We start from the raw sequence: 18,092 nt of genomic DNA on the forward strand, positions 1-18,092 counted from the left end.
CAGTAGGTATCCCCCCTCCTTGGAAACCCCTTCTTGCAAGTTAGTTGGTTTCTCCTTAACCCCACCATCCTTTCCTCCTTTATCTTCATAATTATTCAGCCCAACACAAGAGTTATTAACAGGGACATAGGGTTGTGGGAGAAATAATTACACACTTTGTCATATATATATATATATAAATTAGTTGCTTGTAGTCATTTTGATCATAGGACCTCCTTGAGCCCGGCAAATCATTAAAAGACTTCTTTCGATTTCACTACTAAGATTTTCACAAAAACTAGTCTAGAGATATCAACAATTTGGTTTAAATCCGAATATATTCTGCCTTCATTTCTTTAAAAAGGGGGACTGATCTGCAACACTGGAGTCATTTTTATTTTTTTTGATTAAAAAACTGATCTGCTACATTACAGGGAAGAATGCTTCTCCTCAGAAAATGTCATTCGGTGTTTGTTTATTAATTAGTTTAATAAAAAGGGAAGTTTCATGTTTCGTTCAAAGCTCTGAAATTTGGATAGAACAAAACTCTTGTTATGTTTAAAGCTGAAGTATATTCATGTATTATTGCTTACTCTAACAGTTGCTTTCCTTTGTTAATGTGTTTTGTTTCACCAGAGTTTGTGTATTAGTCGTGTTAAAAAAATAATAATTTAATACACCACAATTGGCTTGGTATTGAATTCACTTTTTTTTACTTAATGGCTATAAGTTCCCTAGTGTCTAAGTTCATTCTCATCCATCAAAATTGTCACCTTTTGGACTACCGTTGAATTTAGAATTAAATGACATAAAAATCATACCAATGGGGATGTTATGGAAAGTTCCTTTAGTATTTAAAAAGAAGTCCCAAGGACATGCTTTAAGGATGATTATCTTTGACCTCCTAAGTTAAGATATTTACTGAAAGTGCCTAGAGATTTAGCCCTCTTGTGATTAAAATATCTTAGATTTAATAATGTATTATACATTGAATACTCAAAGAGGTGTGCTAATCATTATCTAATAATCATATTCAATATTGTTTCTATACACCACTTAAAAGACCCCTATGCTTTCAAGATGACCAAAGCTACTCAAAAATTTATTTAATCTGTAAGGGTCACGCTTTTTCTCGGTTTGGAATCCCTTCTCTCTTAATGATAGACGGTTTTTTATTTTTATTATTGTTGTTATCAACCAAAGAAAAATTTATGATATTAAGAATAACTTGATCATTTGCCTTATTTTTCAAAAAAAATGTATTTAATCCGTACTCTGTCTTAGTTTTTCTTTTCCCACATTATTTTCTTGTTCTGTTAGTTCCCTAATCCTTATTTTTCTACTTATATTTCATGTACAATCGGAAGGCTGGAGTTCTACTTTGAAACTCGTTTTGGCCCAAAATATTGGGCCAATAGCTATTAGGATCGTCAGAGAGCTCGAAGTATCATAAATTAGGAGTCCAACGTCCCTTACTACTTTTGATATATTGTTTTGATATACTAACCCATTCTTACATATGCCTGCATATTTCTTAAGTTTTTGATATATTTAATCCCTCGCCTTTTTATTTCGAGCTTTATTTGTGTGATACAATAGTATTTGATAAGAAATTTTGATAGTATGTTATAAATTCTCGGCAATATCTCTAGCGTCAAATAATATTAATAATAAATCTTTTTCTTAAAAAATTGGTTGATGCTTAGTTTACTTGTCAATATCTTTTAGATTTTTAAATTAAGTAAAAAGAATAAGAAAACCTTTGTTTAGATATCCAAATGTATTCAAAATTATTTTAAAGGGTAGAATAATTACCTTTAGAAACACTTTAAATGAGAACAGTAGTTGGCCATGTATTTTATTTGCAAAATTTAATTAACCATGGAACAGGTCTCCAATCATTAGGTTCTTTAAATAACCATTTTTGTCAAAAATCTGATTTATTACCATTTTTTAGATAAATATAGGCCAAATGTGTTAGTTCTCTTAATATATTTTTCAAGAGTTCGGATTTGTTAACAGATTCAAAATACAATATATATATATATATATATATATATATATATATATATATATATATGTGTGTGTGTGTAATACACACCAAGGTATATATATACTACTTTTGTGAAGCATAATTTTACTTAAATTTTGGTTATACATAACTTATCTCGTCATACGTATCATTTTCTATATCTACTATCCCCTTTATAAATTTTTTTTATGTGACTTATAATTCTCTACACTTTAACTTATAAATATTATTTTACTACTAATGTATCTATTGTCACCTTATAATAATAACGTCTCATAAGTTTAAGCAACATACATATGCATATTTTATTTTTTAATATGTGTAAGATCACAAACTTTATATAATATTTTAACATTTTCGTACTATTATTATTTTTTATGAAAAACTCCATTATCTTTTTTTGCGTATTTTCTCAAATATATTTACTATAAATCACATATATTATTATATTTTACACCCATGTGTTGCCTTTATTTATTTATTTTATAAAAATCACAAATTCTCATACCTTCTAAACTCAACTTCTACATATATAAAGAGATCATAAATTTTCACCTATTTCAAATACATTTATTTATTTTTAATTCATTTTTTAGAATAAATATTACTATTTAATTTTTCATGGATATTGTAAACATATATATAACATGCCTTGTATTTTATCCTCTTTCGTAAATTAATAAAAAAAATTCTTATCAATATTTTCTAAAGTAAATAAATAAATAAAATATCCCTAATTATTTTTTCCAAACTAAATTTAAGGACTATCTTCGGATAGGTTCTGAGGGATGCTTAACAGCTTCCCCTCGAGTAACCAAAACCCTTACCTAGAATGTCACTTGTTTCGCAAATCAAACCAGAGTTTACATTTACATAAAAAAAATTCCTAATATTTTCCTTAAAATTAGGTGGCGACTCTAAACATTTTCAAAATCAGAGGCATAGGCATTTTTATATTGTGAACTATTTCGATCAGTTCGAAAATAGGATGCGACAAAAGGGACATAGTGAATTGCTTGCCACCTACCAATTATAAGATCTTCCTCATCAAATCCCATCCAAACATGGGTTGGCCAGGCTTTGGTTAGATCAAATTGAATCTTAAATTTGGCCAAACTTCCTCTAATTTTATGTATGGATGCAGTATCTAAGTAAAAGACCTTTCCAATTAGTGATAAAAGATCTGCTACAAACTCTTTATTATAGCAATGCCAAGGTAGCTCAAGTAGTGTGACCCAAATAGGAACTATGGGTATCGCTTCTTCAGGTTTGAAGGTTGGAGTCCATGTTTGGATCCTTATGAGTTGACCTTCAATATGCATCCTCTGTTTTGTCCATACAGTAATATAATCAGTCTCATTGTCTAAATCAATATAGACATGCCTCGCATTGAAGTGTGCTATCTTTACTCCACCAGATAGTTATGTTTGGAGGATGAAATTCTTTCTAATGAGTTCCACCTTGGGCATGGTGCTGCTATACTTTCCAACAAGTGTAAACATGCACCTTTCAGCCAGTTTAATCATAAAGTCTTCTTTGTTGAAGATCACAGTAGGTAAGCCTTGCCTTGTAGTAAATTTGGGAGTGGAGAGTTTAATTGGAGTTTCATTCTTGTCTTGATTAGCTCTTAGTCTTGTAGCAAAAGTTTGAACTACTGTGAATGGAGCTGGTTCTGGCACTAATTCCTTTTTGGTATTACTGATAGGATTTGGTATAGGGGTCTTGTTATTGTTAACACTAGGGTGTGTGGTTTTGTTAAAAGATCTGTTATTTTGATTGTTGGGAATATACTTTCCAAAGTTATTGGAAACCTGAGGGAATTTAGGAAGGGGGTTAGGATTGTGTTCAGTTTGCAAATGGCTCTTATCCTGCAACAGAGAGGTTAGTGCAGCACAATGTGGATCATTTGCATTGGTTTGCGAATGATTCTCTATTGTGTTCATAAACTTAGACGTACCAGAAGTTGAAATAACACAAGTAAGCTTACCTGATTCTTTCTGGTATTGCATTTCCTACACATTTTTCCCTATTGAATTTTGCTCAGTTATGCCCAACTGTGGTGCTTGGTTATGATTCAAGCCTTTCAAATTGCTATCATTGTGTTTTTGTTCTTGAGGGACCTAGTCCTTAGTGGTGCTTCCTTGCTCCTGCAATGGAACAATAACTTCGATCCCCATTGAAACATTGGGAGGACTTACCTCATCCTTTAAAGTTGGTTGGATATTATAAGTATTTTCTTCAGCATTTGAATCATAACGACCTTGCGACTTGTCAAATTTTGAATCTTTACAAAGACTCGAATTACTGGGAACTTGATTTTTCTAATTTGAATTTGGTGTGCTCATTTCAATTGAAATTTGTTGTTGAGCATCAACAAGCTCATCTCCATGATCCTTTTTCCCTTGGTGTTGGTCTGAAAAAACCACCTGGTCTCCGATTACCTCGCAGAATTTGCTCCGACCATCTTCCGATTATCTTTTTTGCCTGAAGTTTCATTGAGAGGTGTATGTTGGTGTGTAGAGTAAAACCCTGTGGTGGTTATGCCTCGAATATCTTCTGAAATCCTTCTAAATTAATGGTGGTGTTCAGGCTATGTATTGTCGAATCTCGTAAGAAACGTTTGCTGAGTTCTAACAACTGGGATGGTGGTTTGGTCTGATGCTTTGACCATATATGGCTCTTGTGATGGAGAATCATCTCCCACAGTTGCCTTGACTTGAATCAAATCAGATTCTTTTAGGAACATTATTATTTGTGCCCAGTTCATGTCTTCATCCGAAATTGCTATAATTTACAGATTTGAAGAATTAAGTGATGAATTAGGAGATGATGATTGATGGGGTTTGTTCATCTGGAGATATACATCTTTTGGGACTGATCTAGTGGTCCGAAAAGCTATACTGGCGATGGTGAGGCCATTCCGGCGGAACTGTAGATTATGTAACGGCTATTTTTTTATGTAACAGCTAGAGAGAGTTTATGCTGTGCTTTAGACTTGACTACAACGGGAGAAAAAAAATGCCATTCATTAAACGTCAACTTGACAAAATGAACTCAAAACGGTTACAACAGGTACAATTGTTTATTTGTGCTTGCTTTAAGTTATTTGTAGCACTTTAAATTTTGGGAGTGAAAAGAGAAGAAGAAACCCCATAAGCATACAACTTAAGCAGAATCATCATTTTGCGCAAAATCAAGAGATTTTTTTCCTTCGTGAGCTTTTCCAAAAACGTTTTTTATGTAATCACCAAACAAGACTTGTTTGTAGTGAGAAACTCCATCACTCTCCACAAGTTGAGGCAACGGACCTATCTTCTCACATGGATTTGGTGTAGCAAACAATGGTACTGAAACTCTTGATTCTGAACTTGTTGTACGAACTCTATGTTCCGCGCTTTTGTATCTCCCATTACTTAAGATCTAAATCCAAAATACAAAAACAAAATGTTAGGAGAAAACAAAAGTTTAATATTTACAAATATTAGGCTCCATTTTCTTTGATTATGTAAAATCTATTGTATATTTAATAAGAGTAACTTATATACTGACTATGTAAAACTATCTAGCAACCTTAAAGATATAACTACAAAGAGTCATTTATGAAAGTGATTTTGTATTCTAAATAAGAAAGGTAGGTTACTGACTCCAATAAGTTAAAATATATTAATAGTGTAAAACTTTCTTAAACTTTTAGTGTATAGACTTACATACTCTTGACTCTGTAAATTTATTCTAATACTATATGGTTACCTAAAATAATAACTATAGCTAGGTAATTGTCTGTAAAATGAAATCAATAACCTAGGAATCAATAATGGGGATCACATTGGTAGGAATATAGGCCGATATATCTCCAACTTGTGTTTCAATGATGGGTAAGGCGGTCAAGCTACCTGCGCTTGAGTTGAGAGAAGCCTTAGGAGTTACTGAAACAACCACAGGAGTGCCCTTTTTCTATAAATAGAGAGAGAAAAAAAGGGCTTTTCTCCCGTTTACAATATGAAGATTGATTATCTACTACAAAAAATCAAATATAATATATAAATATGATAGTGTAAAATTAAATTCTTTATGTTGTCAGTATAAAAAAGTGAAACCCATTCTTACTTGCATGGTATCTCCAATGTTGATAACTAAAGCACCAGGAATGGGAGGAATCTCTATCCACTCATCTTCCACACCTTTTTCCAGTTTGACATATAGACCACCAATGCCATCTTGTAGTAGAACAGTTAGGGTTCCCATGTCTGAATGGCGTCCGACGCCTACTGTTAGCTCTGGATTAGGACAACTTGGGTAAAAGTTCATGTTTACCATTTTGAGCCCTGTTAGTGATTCAAATTTTGCTTCATCTAGTGTTACTCCAATATTATCAAATAATATCTCCAATAGTACCCTCACCATTTTTGTTGATGACTTCAAGTATTCAAGAGCCACATCCCTAACATGTGAAAAAAATGAGCTTTCTACTTAATTCTTATGTTTGATAACTAGCAAAAAATATTGTCCCAAAATTATTTATACATAATATAGAAAATACTATAGGAATGGGGTGATTGGGGGTGAGGAGGAGATAATTAACGTGGAACACCACTTATGATGCTTGTTTTCCTATTCCCACAAGGGAAGTCATATTCCCGAGTTCTAAATAACATATTTTTCTAGAGAACATGACCAACCAAATATGAGATTTTTCCCCTTTATACGAAACATACCCTAAGTCACTTAAAAAATAATTATAAATAATCGCTCATAAAAAATAAAAGTTATAACATATTATTACCTGCTACAATAAGGTAAAATACAAAAAAAAAAGTATACCAATAAAGTTGAGGAATTGACATGTACATGAGGATATGCATACTCTATTTGATAGAATTTAATTTATTTGCACTATTATTGTAGAAAAAAATTATACCATAAAAAATAGGATTAGTAAGTGATTAAAGAGGAAGTGAAGAAAGGTTCCTACTTGCATTGAGGAGGCCATCGTGCATGTGCCTCATCATCATTAGTATACATCATACTGACATAATCTTTTCATTCCAAAGCCATTTCCTTTTCAGGTACAAAGCTAGTCCCATATTTTACCAAAGGACTTGGGCTCACTTCTTTTAGATAAACAGATTTTTTCATAGGTGGTTGATCAAAGAAGTTATGGGCTGCAGCTTTAACAGATTCCAACAATTCCAAAGTCACATCATAATTTACTACTTGAAAGAATCCAAGTGTCTCAGCAGCCATTGTAATAGCTCCCACTACTTGATCATGCTCAGGTCCATGTAATTTTGATAAATCAATGGCCACCAATAGTTGATAGTCATCATTTGAATTGATGATTTTCTTGTCAATCTATATTCTTTCATTTGGTGGTTGTATGTATCTTTCTGGTACCATCTTAATGCCATTGTCTACAAGTCCCTTTACTCCATTACCCTTTTGGACCACAAAATCAAACAATGCAGTACTTTCATCAATACTTGGGGCCATATTATATTCTTGGAAATATTCTTTTTCCTCTTTTGGGTTGTTGGTTTATCAAGATCTTGTGATTTTCAATGAGGAAGTTGTGCTTCCTGTCTATACCAATTTATAGTAAACGTTTTGCTTTTTTGGTATATAGTCAAATTCTATTTTATATTCAGAAAGCAAGATTTTAGCACTTGAAGTTGTTGGAAATATACTATGATCAAGTTGAACATCAAAAAATATATATGTAATGTAGAAGACATTTTTCTTTGATTCTTTATTCTAACATTTGCTTGCATTAGTTTAATTGTTGTCTAAGAATCAATCCAAAAATCATATAATAATATGGATGTCCAAGACTCCAATGAGATGTAAGGTTCATAAAATCACGGTTTTGACCCTCAAAGTAGGTGAAGACAAAGAAGAATTTTTGTACTTGAATAAAATTTTATCAAGTTGCAAAGAATATCAATTGCACACTATTCCAAATCAATATTTCTGGTTAGTGAAGTTTTAGGAATAAAATTTACCCTATCATAATAAGATATATGTCATGTGATAAGATACTTTGAATCTGTTTGGATTGACTTATTTTAAGTATTTTAAAGTTAAAATAACTTTTAGGCACTATTGAAGTATTTGGATAAATTTAAAAAATGCAGCACTTGATTTTAAGCTAAAATGAAAAAAATAAATCAAAAATTAAAAATCAATTCAAACATGCTCTTTATTAATGACACATGATGAAATCACACTTTTTTTTTGTTATTAGTCAACTGAAAAAAAGAGTGGTTAGTATCTCCTTATCAAAGAATAATTTATAAATACAATTTTAGATCAAAAGGGTGATTCATCTATTATGGCATGAACCATGATGCCTTTTGGTGGTCAAATTTGAGACTTTGCACCAATGTGAGTGTTTTGTTGTTAGGAAGAATGTATTACAAACCTTTCGTGATGGCCATTAATGTAACACCCCCTAAAATGTTATTGATTCATGGATCCTTTCATTCATGAAGTCCAAATGAATTATCAAAGTTTTCTATTTAATTCAAGCATGAAACTTTATGGGTTTTTTCATATCATGATTCCAAATGCATAGATTATTGAATATTTAAAGTTTAATTACCTATCTTATATTAGCCTATGTTGGATCTTAAATGCACTGAATTGTTGATTTATCAAAAGTCGTTATATGAAGGCATGAAAAGGTTTTAAAGTATTTTGATTATAATTATGTTTTCTCATGCCTAAAGTATTTTAATCATAATTATGTTCTTCCATGCCTAAAATATTCTGATCATAATTATGTTCTGTCATGTCTAAAGTATTTTGATCATAATTATGTTCTCTCATGCCTAAAGTATTTTGATCATTATTCTGCCTTCATTTCTTTAAAAAAAGGGGACTGATATGCAACACTGGAGTCGTTGTTTTTTTATTAAAAAACTGATCTGCTACATTACAGGGAGGCATGCTTCTCCTCAGAAAATGTCATTTGGTGTTTGCTTATTAATTAGATTAATAAAAAGGGAAGTTTCATGTTTCGTTCAAAGCTCTGAAATTTGGATAGAACAAAACTTTTGTTATGTTTAAAGCTGAAGTATATTCATGTATTATTGCTTACTCTAACAGTTGCTTTCCTTTGTTAATGTGTTTTGTTTCACCAGAGTTTGTGTATTAGTCGTGTTAAAAAAATAATAATTTAACACACCACAATTGGCTTGGTATTGAATTCACTTTTTTTTACTTAATGGCTATAAGTTCCCTAGTGTCTAAGTTCATTCTCATCCATCAAAATTGTCACCTTTTGGACTACCGTTGAATTTAGAATTAAATGACATAAAAATCATACCAATGGGGATGTTATGGAAAGTTCCTTTAGTATTTAAAAAGAAGTCCCAAGGACATGCTTTAAGGATGATTATCTTTGACCTCCTAAGTTAAGATATTTACTGAAAGTGCCTAGAGATTTAGCCCTCTTGTGATTAAAATATCTTAGATTTAATAATGTATTATACATTGAATACTCAAAGAGGTGTGCTAATCATTATCTAATAATCATATTCAATATTGTTTCTATACACCACTTAAAAGACCCCTATGCTTTCAAGATGACCAAAGCTACTCAAAAATTTATTTAATCTGTAAGGGTCACGCTTTTTCTCTGTTTGGAATCCCTTCTCTCTTAATGATAGACGGTTTTTTATTTTTATTATTGTTGTTATCAACCAAAGACAAATTTATGATATTAAGAATAACTTGATCATTTGCCTTATTTTTCAAAAAAAATGTATTTAATCCGTACTCTGTCTTAGTTTTTCTTTTCCCACATTATTTTCTTGTTCTGTTAGTTCCCTAATCCTTATTTTTCTTCTTATATTTCATGTACAATCGGAGGGCTGGAGTTCTACTTTGAAATTCGTTTTGGCCCAAAATATTGGGCCAACAGCTATTAGGATCGTCAGAGCTCGAAGTATCATAAATTAGGAGTCCAACGTCCCTTACTACTTTTGATATATTGTTTTGATATACTAACACATTCTTACATATGCCTGCATATTTCTTAAGTTTTTGATATATTTAATCCCTCGCCTTTTTATTTCGAGCTTTATTTGTGTGATACAATAGTATTTGATAAGAAATTTGATAGTATGTTATAAATTCTTGGCAATATCTCTAGCGTCAAATAATATTAATAATAAATCCTTTTCTTAAAAAATTGGTTGATGCTTAGTTTACTTGTCAATATCTTTTAGATTTTTAAATTAAGTAAAAAGAATAAGAAAACCTTTGTTTAGATATCCAAATGTATTCGAAATTATTTTAAAGGGTAGAATAATTACCTTTAGAAACACTTTAAATGAGAACAGTAGTTGGCCATGTTTTTTATTTGCAAAATTTAATTAACCATGGAACAGGTCTCCAATCATTAGGTTCTTTAAATAACCATTTTTGTCAAAAATCTGATTTATTACCATTTTTTAGATAAATATAGGCCAAATGTGTTAGTTTTCTTAATATATTTTTCAAGAGTTCGGATTTGTTAACAGATTCAAAATACAAGATATATATATGTGTGTGTGTGTAATACACACCAAGGTATATATATACTACTTTTGTGAAGCATAATTTTACTTAAATTTTGGTTATACATAACTTATCTCGTCATACGTATCATTTTCTATATCTACTATCCCCTTTATAAATTTTTTTTATGTGACTTATAATTCTCTACACTTTAACTTATAAATATTATTTTACTACTAATGTATCTATTGTCACCTTATAATAATAACGTCTCATAAGTTTAAGCAACATACATATGCATATTTTATTTTTTAATATGTGTAAGATCACAAACTTTATATAATATTTTAACATTTTCGTACTATTATTATTTTTTATGAAAAACTCCATTATCTTTTTTTGCGTATTTTCTCAAATATATTTACTATAAATCACATATATTATTATATTTTACACCCATGTGTTGCCTTTATTTATTTATTTTATAAAAATCACAAATTCTCATACCTTCTAAACTCAACTTCTACATATATAAAGAGATCATAAATTTTCACCTATTTCAAATACATTTATTTATTTTTAATTCATTTTTTAGAATAAATATTACTATTTAATTTTTCATGGATATTGTAAACATATATATAACATGCCTTGTATTTTATCCTCTTTCGTAAATTAATAAAAAAAATTCTTATCAATATTTTCTAAAGTAAATAAATAAATAAAATATCCCTAATTATTTTTTCCAAACTAAATTTAAGGACTATCTTCGGATAGGTTCTGAGGGATGCTTAACAGCATCCCCTCGAGTAACCAAAACCCTTACCTAGAATGTCACTAGTTTCGCAAATCAAAACAGAGTTTACATTTACATAAAAAAAATTCCTAATATTTTCCTTAAAATTAGATGGCGACTCTAAACATTTTCAAAATCAGAGGCATAGCCATTTTTATGTTGTAAACTATTTCGATCAGTTCGCAAATAGGGTGCGACAACAGGGACATAGTGAATTGCTTGCCACCTACCAATTATAAGATCTTCCTCATCAAATCCCATCCAAACATGGGTTGGCCTGGCTTTGGTTAGATCAAATTGAATCTTAAATTTGGCCAAACTTCCTCTAATTTTCTGTATAAACGCAGTATCTAAGTATAAGATCTTTCCAATTGATAATAAAAGAGCTGCTACAAACTCCTTATTATAGCAATGCCAAGGTAGCTCAAGTAGTGTTACCCAAATGGGAACTATGGGTGTCTCTTCTTCAGGTTTGAAGGTTGGAGTCCATGTTTGGATCCTCATGAGTTGACCTTCAATATACATCCTCTGTTTTGTCCATACAGTAATATAATCAGTCTCATTGTCTAAATCAATATAGACATGCCTCGCATTGAAGTGTGCTATCTTTACTCCACCAGATAGTTATGTTTGGTGGATGAAATTCTTTCTAATGAGTTCCACCTTGGGCATGGTGCTGCTAAACTTTCCAATAAGTGTAAACATGCACCTTTCAGCTAGTTTAACCATAAAGTCTTCTTTGTTTAAGATCACAGCAGGTAAGCCTTGCCTTGTAGTAAATTTGGGAGTGGAGAGTTTAATTGGAGTTTCATTCTTGTCTTGATTAGCTCTTAGTCTTGTAGCAAAAGTTTGAACTACTGTGAATGGAGCTGGTTCTGGCACTAATTCCTTTTTGGTATTGCTGATAGGATTTGGTATAAGGGTCTTGTTATTGTTAACACTAGGGTGTGTGGTTTTGTTAAAAGATCTGTTATTTTGATTGTTGGGAATATACTTTCCAAAGTTATTGGAAACCTGAGGGAATTTAGGAGGGGGGGTTAGGATTGTGTTCAGTTTCCAAATAGCTCTGATCCTGCAATAGAGAGGTTAGTGCAGCACAATGTTGATCATTTGCATTAGTTTGCGATTGATTCCCCATTGTGTTCATACACTTAGAAGTAACAGAAGTTGAAATAACACAAGTAAGCTTACCTGATTCTTTCTGATATTGCATTTCCTGCACATTTTTCCCTATTGAATTTTGCTAAGTTATGCCCAACTGTGGTGCTTGGTTATGATTCAAGCCTTTCAAATTGCTATCATTGTGTTTTTGTTCTTGAGGGACCTAGTCCTTAGTGGTGCTTCCTTGCTCCTGCAATGGAACAATAACTTCGATCCCCATTGAAACATTGGGAGGACTTACCTCATCCTTTAAAGTTGGTTGGATATTATAAGTATTTTCTTCAGCAATTGAATCATAACGACCTTGCGACTTGTCAAATTTTGAATCTTTACAAAGACTCGAATTACTGGGAACTTGATTTTTCTAATTTGAACTTGGTGTGCTCATTTCAATTGGAATTTGTTGTTGAGCATCAACAAGCTCATCTCCATGATCCTTTTTCCCTTAGTGTTGGTCTGAAAAAACCATCTGATCTCCGATTACCTCGCCGAAATTTGCTCCGACCATCTTTCGATCATCTTTTTTGCCTGAAGTTTCATTGAGAGGTGCATGCTGGCGTGCTGAGTAAAACCCTGTGGTGGTTATGCCTCGAATATCATCTGAAATCCTTCTAAATTAATGGTGGTGTTCAGGCTATGTATTATCGAATCTCATAAGAAACGTCTGCTGAGTTCTAACAACTGGGATGGTGGTTTGGTCTGATGCTTTGACCATATATGGCTCTTGTGATGGAGAATCATCTCCCATAGTTGCCTTGACTTGAATCAAATCGGATTCTTTTTGGAACAGTATTTGTCTTTGTTTTGAACCCGAACACATTATTGTTTGTGCCCAGTTCATGTCTTCATCCGAAATTGCTACAATGTACAGATTTGAAGAATTAAGTGATGAATTAGGAGATGATGATTGATGGGTTTTGTTCATCTAGAGATATACCTCTTTTGGGACTGATCTAGTGGTCCGAAAAGCTATACTTGCGATGGTGAGGCCATTCCGGCGGAACTGTAGATTATGTAACGGCTATTTTTTATGTAACAGCTAGAGAGAGTTTATGCTGTGCTTTAGACTTGACTACAACGGGAGAAAAAAAATGCCATTCATTAAACATCAACTTGACAAAATGAACTCAAAACGGTTACAACAGGTACAATTGTTTATTTGTGCTTGCTTTAAGTTATTTGCAGCACTTTAAATTTTGGGAGTGAAAAGAGAAGAAGAAACCCCATAAGCATACAACTTAAGCAGAATCATCATTTTGAGCAAAATCAAGAGATTTTTTTCCTTCGTGAGCTTTTCCAAAAAAGTTTTTCATGTAATCACCAAACAAGACTTGTTTGTAGTGAGAAACTCCATCACTCTCCACAAGTTGAGGCAACGGACCTATCTTCTCACATGGATTTGGTGTAGCAAACAATGGTACTGAAACTCTTGATTCTGAACTTGTTGTACGAACTCTATGTTCCGCGCTTTTGTATCTCCCATTACTTAAGATCTAAATCCAAAATACAAAAACAAAATGTTAGGAGAAAACAAAAGTTTAATATTTACAAATATTAGGCTCCATTTCCTTTGATTATGTAAAATCTATTGTATATTTAATAAGAGTAACTTATATACTGACTATGTAAAACTATCTAGCAACCTTAAAGATATAACTACAAAGAGTCATTTATGAAAGTGATTTTGTATTCTAAATAAGAAAGGTAGGTTACTGACTCCAACAAGTTAAAATATATTAATAGTGTAAAACTTTCTTAAACTTTTAGTGTATAGACTTACATACTCTTGACTCTGTAAATTTATTCTAATACTATATGGTTACCTAAAATAATAACTATAGCTAGGTAATTGTCTGTAAAATGAAATCAATAACCTAGGAATCAATAATGGGGATCACATTGGTAGGAATATAGGCCGATATATCTCCAACTTGTGTTTCAATGATGGGTAAGGCGGTCAAGCTACCTGCGCTTGAGTTGAGAGAAGCCTTAGGAGTTACTGAAACAACCACAGGAGTGCCTTTTTCTATAAATAGAGAGAGAAAAAAAGGGCTTTTCTCCCGTTTACAATATGAAGATTGATTATCTACTACAAAAAATCAAATATAATATATAAATATGATAGTGTAAAATTAAATTCTTTATGTTGTCAGTATAAAAAAGTGAAACCCATTCTTACTTGCATGGTATCTCCAATGTTGATAACTAAAGCACCAGGAATGGGAGGAATCTCTATCCACTCATCTTCCACACCTTTTTCCAGTTTGACATATAGACCACCAATGCCATCTTGTAGTAGAACAGTTAGGGTTCCCATGTCTGAATGGCGTCCGACGCCTACTGTTAGCTCTGGATTAGGACAACTTGGGTAAAAGTTCATGTTTACCATTTTGAGCCCTGTTAGTGATTCAAATTTTGCTTCATCTAGTGTTACTCCAATATTATCAAATAATATCTCCAATAGTACCCTCACCATTTTTGTTGATGACTTCAAGTATTCAAGAGCCACATCCCTAACATGTGAAAAAAAATAAAACAAAATGAGGTTTCGACTTAATTCTTATGTTTGATAACTAGCAAAAAATATTGTCCAAAAATTAATTATACATAATATAGAAAATACTATTGGAATGGAGTGATTGGGGGTGAGGAGGAGATAATTAACGTGGAACACCAGTTATGATGCTTGTTTTCTATTTCCACAAAGGAAGTCATATTCCCGAGTTCTAAATAACATATTTTTCTAGAGAACATGACCAACCAAATATGAGATTTTTCCCCTTTATACGAAACATACCCTAAGTCACTTAAAAAATAATTATAAATAATCGCTCATAAAAAATAAAAGTTATAACATATTATTACCTGCTACAATAAGGTAAAATAGAAAAAAAAAAGTATACCGATAAAGTTGAGGAATTGACATATACATGAGGATATGCATACTCTATTTGATAGAATTTAATTTATTTGCACTATTATTGTAGAAAAAAATTATACCATAAAAAATAGGTTTAGTAAGTGATTAAAGATGAAGTGAAGAAAGGTTCCTACTTGCATTGAGGAGGCCATTGTGCATGTGCCTCATCATCATTAGTATACATCATACTGACATAATCTTTCCATTCCAAAGCCATTTCCTTTTCAGGTACAAAGCTAGTCCCATATTTTACCAAAGGACTTGGGCTCACTTCTTTTAGATAAACAGATTTTTTCATAGGTGGTTGATCAAAGAAGTTATGGGCTGCAGCTTTAACAGATTCCAACAATTCCAAAGTCACACCATGATTTACTACTTGAAAGAATCCAAGTGTCTCAGCAGCCATTGTAATAGCTCCCACTACTTGATCATGCTCAGGTCCATGTAATTTTGATAAATCAATGGCCACCAATAGTTGATCATCATCTTTTGAATTGATGATTTTCTTGTCAATCAATATTCTTTCATTTGGTGGTTGTATGTATCTTTCTGGTACCATCTTAATGCCAGTGTCTACAAGTCCCTTTACTCCATTACCCTTTTGGACCACAAAATCAAACAAGGCATTACTTTCATCAATACTTGGGGCCATATTATATTCTTGGAAATATTCTTTTTCCTCTTTTGGGTTGTTGGTTTATCAAGATCTTGTGATTTTCAATGAGGAAGTTGTGCTTCCTGTCTATACCAATTTATAGTAAACGTTTTGCTTTTTTGGTATATAGTCAAATTCTATTTTATATTCAGAAAGCAAGATTTTAGCACTTGAAGTTGTTGGAAATATACTATGATCAAGTTGAACATCAAAAAATATATATGTAATGTAGAAGACATTTTTCTTTGATTCTTTATTCTAACATTTGCTTGCATTAGTTTAATTGTTGTCTAAGAATCAATCCAAAAATCATATAATAATATGGATGTCCAAGACTCCAATGAGATGTAAGGTTCATAAAATCACGGTTTTGACCCTCAAAGTAGGTGAAGACAAAGAAGAATTTTTGTACTTGAATAAAATTTTATCAAGTTGCAAAGAATATCAATTGCACACTATTCCAAATCAATATTTCTGGTTAGTGAAGTTTTAGGAATAAAATTTACCCTATCATAATAAGATATATGTCATGTGATAAGATACTTTGAATCTGTTTGGATTGACTTATTTTAAGTATTTTAAAGTTAAAATAACTTTTAGGCACTATTGAAGTATTTGGATAAATTTAAAAAATGCAGCACTTGATTTTAAGCTAAAATGAAAAAAATAAATCAAAAATTAAAAATCAATTCAAACATGCTCTTTATTAATGACACATGATGAAATCACACTTTTTTTTTGTTATTAGTCAACTGAAAAAAAGAGTGGTTAGTATCTCCTTATCAAAGAATAATTTATAAATACAATTTTAGATCAAAAGGGTGATTCATCTATTATGGCATGAACCATGATGCCTTTTGGTGGTCAAATTTGAGACTTTGCACCAATGTGAGTGTTTTGTTGTTAGGAAGAATGTATTACAAACCTTTCGTGATGGCCATTAATGTAACACCCCCTAAAATGTTATTGATTCATGGATCCTTTCATTCATGAAGTCCAAATGAATTATCAAAGTTTTCTATTTAATTCAAGCATGAAACTTTATGGGTTTTTTCATATCATGATTCCAAATGCATAGATTATTGAATATTTAAAGTTTAATTACCTATCTTATATTAGCCTATGTTGGATCTTAAATGCACTGAATTGTTGATTTATCAAAAGTCGTTATATGAAGGCATGAAAAGGTTTTAAAGTATTTTGATTATAATTATGTTTTCTCATGCCTAAAGTATTTTAATCATAATTATGTTCTTCCATGCCTAAAATATTCTGATCATAATTATGTTCTGTCATGTCTAAAGTATTTTGATCATAATTATGTTCTCTCATGCCTAAAGTATTTTGATCATTATTCTGCCTTCATTTCTTTAAAAAAAGGGGACTGATATGCAACACTGGAGTCGTTGTTTTTTTATTAAAAAACTGATCTGCTACATTACAGGGAGGCATGCTTCTCCTCAGAAAATGTCATTTGGTGTTTGCTTATTAATTAGATTAATAAAAAGGGAAGTTTCATGTTTCGTTCAAAGCTCTGAAATGTGGATAGAACAAAACTTTTGTTATGTTTAAAGCTGAAGTATATTCATGTATTATTGCTTACTCTAACAGTTGCTTTCCTTTGTTAATGTGTTTTGTTTCACCAGAGTTTGTGTATTAGTCGTGTTAAAAAAATAATAATTTAATACACCACAATTGGCTTGGTATTGAATTCACTTTTTTTTACTTAATGGCTATAAGTTCCCTAGTGTCTAAGTTCATTCTCATCCATCAAAATTGTCACCTTTTGGACTACCGTTGAATTTAGAATTAAATGACATAAAAATCATACCTATGGGGATGTTATGGAAAGTTCCTTTAGTATTTAAAAAGAAGTCCCAAGGACATGCTTTAAGGATTATTATCTTTGACCTCCTAAGTTAAGATATTTACTGAAAGTGTCTAGAGATTTAGCCCTCTTGTGATTAAAATATCTTAGATTTAATAATGTATTATACATTGAATACTCAAAGAGGTGTGCTAATCATTATCTAATAATCATATTCAATAT

The 18,092-nt window shown here is 31.5% G+C and overlaps 1 protein-coding gene and 1 pseudogene across 1 annotated transcript; both read right to left on the reverse strand.

Moving 5' to 3' along the window:
* Nucleotides 1-5,141: 5,141 nt before the first annotated feature.
* On the reverse strand, nt 5,142-7,673 carry LOC129903225 (scopoletin 8-hydroxylase-like; annotated as a pseudogene).
* Nucleotides 7,674-13,553: 5,880 nt separating this feature from the next.
* On the reverse strand, nt 13,554-16,211 carry LOC129904688 (scopoletin 8-hydroxylase-like). Its single transcript, XM_055980266.1, has 3 exons — nt 15,522-16,211; nt 14,647-14,980; nt 13,554-13,960 (listed from the first exon to the last, which is right to left on the reverse strand). The coding sequence occupies exons 1-3, from the start codon at nt 16,037-16,039 to the stop codon at nt 13,706-13,708; spliced, it is 1,107 nt and encodes a 368-aa protein (XP_055836241.1). The 5' UTR covers nt 16,040-16,211; the 3' UTR covers nt 13,554-13,705.
* Nucleotides 16,212-18,092: the final 1,881 nt, after the last annotated feature.

Source organism: Solanum dulcamara, chromosome 9 (assembly GCF_947179165.1).
Source record: "Solanum dulcamara chromosome 9, daSolDulc1.2, whole genome shotgun sequence".
NCBI lineage: Eukaryota > Viridiplantae > Streptophyta > Magnoliopsida > Solanales > Solanaceae > Solanum > Solanum dulcamara.

What these genes read in the sequence shown, in the direction of transcription:
- LOC129904688 (XM_055980266.1), bottom strand. Translation starts at nt 16,039, where the DNA reads ATGGCCCCAAGTATTGATGAAAGTAATGCCTTGTTTGATTTTGTGGTC. An exon ending in CAATGGCCTCCTCAATGCAA is followed by an intron (nt 14,981 to 15,521) that starts GTAGGAACCTTT and finishes TTCACATGTTAG; the next exon opens with GGATGTGGCTCTTGAATACT. An exon ending in ACATTGGAGATACCATGCAA is followed by an intron (nt 13,961 to 14,646) that starts GTAAGAATGGGT and finishes TTTTGGATTTAG; the next exon opens with ATCTTAAGTAATGGGAGATA.